General features: G+C 51.4%; 1 protein-coding gene across 1 annotated transcript in view; it reads left to right on the plus strand.

Annotated features, from left to right (window-relative positions):
• Positions 1-2,250, plus strand: part of ZCCHC3 (zinc finger, CCHC domain containing 3) — a 3,078-nt gene extending 828 nt beyond the window's left edge. Inside the window, exon 2 of the mRNA XM_014546547.1 lies at positions 10-2,250. Within this exon, the coding sequence (XP_014402033.1) occupies positions 10-780 (771 nt within the window). The 3' untranslated portion in view covers positions 781-2,250. The remainder of the gene's footprint in view (positions 1-9) is intronic.
• The last annotated feature ends 589 nt before the right edge of the window (positions 2,251-2,839 follow it).

A 2,839-nucleotide genomic window follows, 5' to 3' on the forward strand; every position in this document is an offset into this window, starting at 1 on the left:
CCCCGGGAGGAGTTGGGGGCGGCGGCGGCGGACTCCGCGGCCAACCCAAGCAAGGGCCTCTTTCCTTTGCGCATCTGTTTCCAGGGCGACGAGAGCGCCTGCCCCACCCGGGACTTCGTGGTGGGCGCGCTCATCCTGCGCTCCATCGGCATGGAGCCCGGCGACATCTACGCCGTCATCCAGATCCCCGGCAGCCGCGAGTTCGACGTGAGCTTCCGCTCGGCCGAGAAGCTGGCCCTGTTCCTGCGCGTCTACGAGGAGAAGCGCGAGCGGGAGGACTGCTGGGACAACTTCGTGGTGCTGGGGCGCAGCCGGTCCAGCCTGAAGACGCTCTTCATCCTCTTCCGCAACGAGACGGTGGACGTGGAGGACATCGTGACCTGGCTCAAGCGCCACTGCGATGTGCTGGCCGTGCCCGTGAAGGTGACCGACAGGTTCGGGATCTGGACCGGGGAGTACAAGTGTGAGATCGAGCTGCGCCAGGGCGAGGGCGGCGTCCGGCACCTGCCGGGGGCCTTCTTTCTGGGGGCCGAGCGGGGCTACAGCTGGTACAAGGGGCAGCCCAAGACGTGCTTTAAATGTGGTTCCCGGACCCACCTGAGCGGCAGCTGCACGCAGGACAGGTGCTTCAGGTGCGGGGAGGAGGGGCACCTGAGCCCTTACTGCCGAAAGGGCATCGTGTGCAACCTCTGTGGCAAGCGGGGGCACGCCTTCGCCCAGTGTCCCAAAGCGGTTCACAATTCCGTGGCACCTCCGCTGCCCGGGGTGGCCGGGCACTGAGCACCCGCCCGCCTGCCTGCCTGCCTGCCTGCCAGGGTGAAGACAGAGCCAGTTTACCCCTCTTAAGTGCCAAAACCTTTTTTGAAACCATTTTCTATCGTGTTTGAAAGAGATCTTTTTAAACAAGAGATGTCTCTCTCTCTGCCTTCTTAAGCCGAGTGTACTCCATTTCAGCCTTTTCTGAATTGGTGACTCTCATCAGTCGTGACTACCGACAACTGTTAGTGTGCAGTTATGTCGCCAGTCCCTCTGTTGAATTTTGTTTTCGTTTTTTGTAATTGGGGGACGGGGGGGTGGTTTGTACTTGTTACTCCCTATGTCTTGTCTTCTCCCCGAATTTTCACCCTTTGGGCTGCCTTGCTCATCTTGATGTCCTAGCACTTAAGTACCGGGCCCAGCGCGTGGTAGACACTGCGCTCCATCAGTGTTTGTTGACTTGAAAACGTTGTTGACTGTGACTTCTGTCAGGATGTCCAGCTTGTGCAGCTCTTTTTCCCTCCCCCTTATAATTTGCTGCTTCTAATCTGTGTGGTCTGAGAATTTGTGAAACCAGTGTTGTTAGAAGTGTATGTAATCTGAGTCAATAAGCTCTGCATGGTGGCCAAGGGCCTCTCTTATGGCATTAAAACACATGGACTTTGTGACAGCTCTTTTGGTGGCTTAGAAGAGCCACACAATTATGGAATCTAGAATTTTCCTGTTGGAAAGAATCTAGAAGTTGGTTTACACCAATCCCCTGGTTTTCCAACAGTGAAACAGGCCCAGAGAGGTTAAATGACTGGATCATAATCACATAGCTGTCTGGTGCCGGAGCTAGCCTAGAGTTCCCTGACCCCAAGGCCAGTGCTCATTCCACTACCTCTCACACTTCACAACATTTTCCTCAACACTTGAGGGCCCGGAAAGTCTGATCTCTCCAGAATAATGTGCCATCTGGGCCAGAAAGCAGAAAAAGAAGATTTCGCAGGGGCTTCTGAATACTTGGGAGACAGAGAAGGGATAAAAGAACATAATCCAGGGTGCACCTGTTCCCTGGGGTATCACACCTGGATTACAGTGTGCCTGGTCCTTTGGGGGCCTTTCCCTTCCCCTTTCGTTGCCACCATGAGAAATGGGGGTGCTCCTGAGTAAGGAAACCTAGTAAAGGTTTACATTTGCACCTTAGTCTCAATAGTTAGACACCCCAGAGAAGCAGCTAATGGAGTTCATCTGCAAACTCCTGACTCTCAGGAGAAAGGCTGTTTTAACCCAGAATTGTGAGTTGTTAACTTTAAAATGTACTTGTGAAATAGGCCATGCGAGAGAGCATTGGGTCAACTGTTATCAAGTTAAAGGAGAATAGACAATACACTACTTTGGGTTTTTGTCTTCCCTTTGCATTCAGTTTTGCTATTTCCTTGTGGCTTGGAATGTAAAATCCATTGTTAAAAAGTTTTGTTCTGAATAAATATTTATCTTTTGTATTGCTAATTCTGCTGCAGTATTTCCTTTCAAAGTATTAGATGCATGGGTACACAGACCCTAGTTCAATGTGCTTCCTCCTACACACCACTTGTTTACCCTGCAAATACCGTTCCAGCCCCTGCAGGCCAGCACTTAGCACCTACCCTGTGGAACCAGGCCCTTTGGAGTTGCTCCCTAAACCCAGTGTGCTAATCACTTAACTCAAGTTTGAAGTCCCTAACTCAGCTCCAAAGAATCAGAATCACTGGAGCGAGGGAAAACATTTTTAGCAAGCATCCCCAAGCAATTCTGATGAGTGGGCAGTTTTGAGAATCACAGTTCCGAATGGTACTAAAATGAGTGAGAGGGACTCTGTCCTTGAGAAATTACAAACTAGTGGGAAGGACAGGGAAGATGTCAGTTTTGTCATCTTACAGTTGTAAGTGCCAGGAATTGGATGCAAAGTATTCATGGGCTTTTTTAAAATGCCATCTCTTCTAGCTGTAAGGGAGGAAGAGAGAGTCCAAGGACTCTTCTGCAGAGAGCTGACTCAGACCTCCGAACTGATCTAATCCTGGAGATTCCCTCCCCTAACCCCAGCCCCAAACCTCTGAAG

This window comes from Myotis brandtii, unplaced genomic scaffold (genome assembly GCF_000412655.1).
Source record: "Myotis brandtii unplaced genomic scaffold, ASM41265v1 scaffold450, whole genome shotgun sequence".
In the NCBI taxonomy this organism is placed as follows: Eukaryota; Metazoa; Chordata; class Mammalia; order Chiroptera; family Vespertilionidae; genus Myotis; species Myotis brandtii.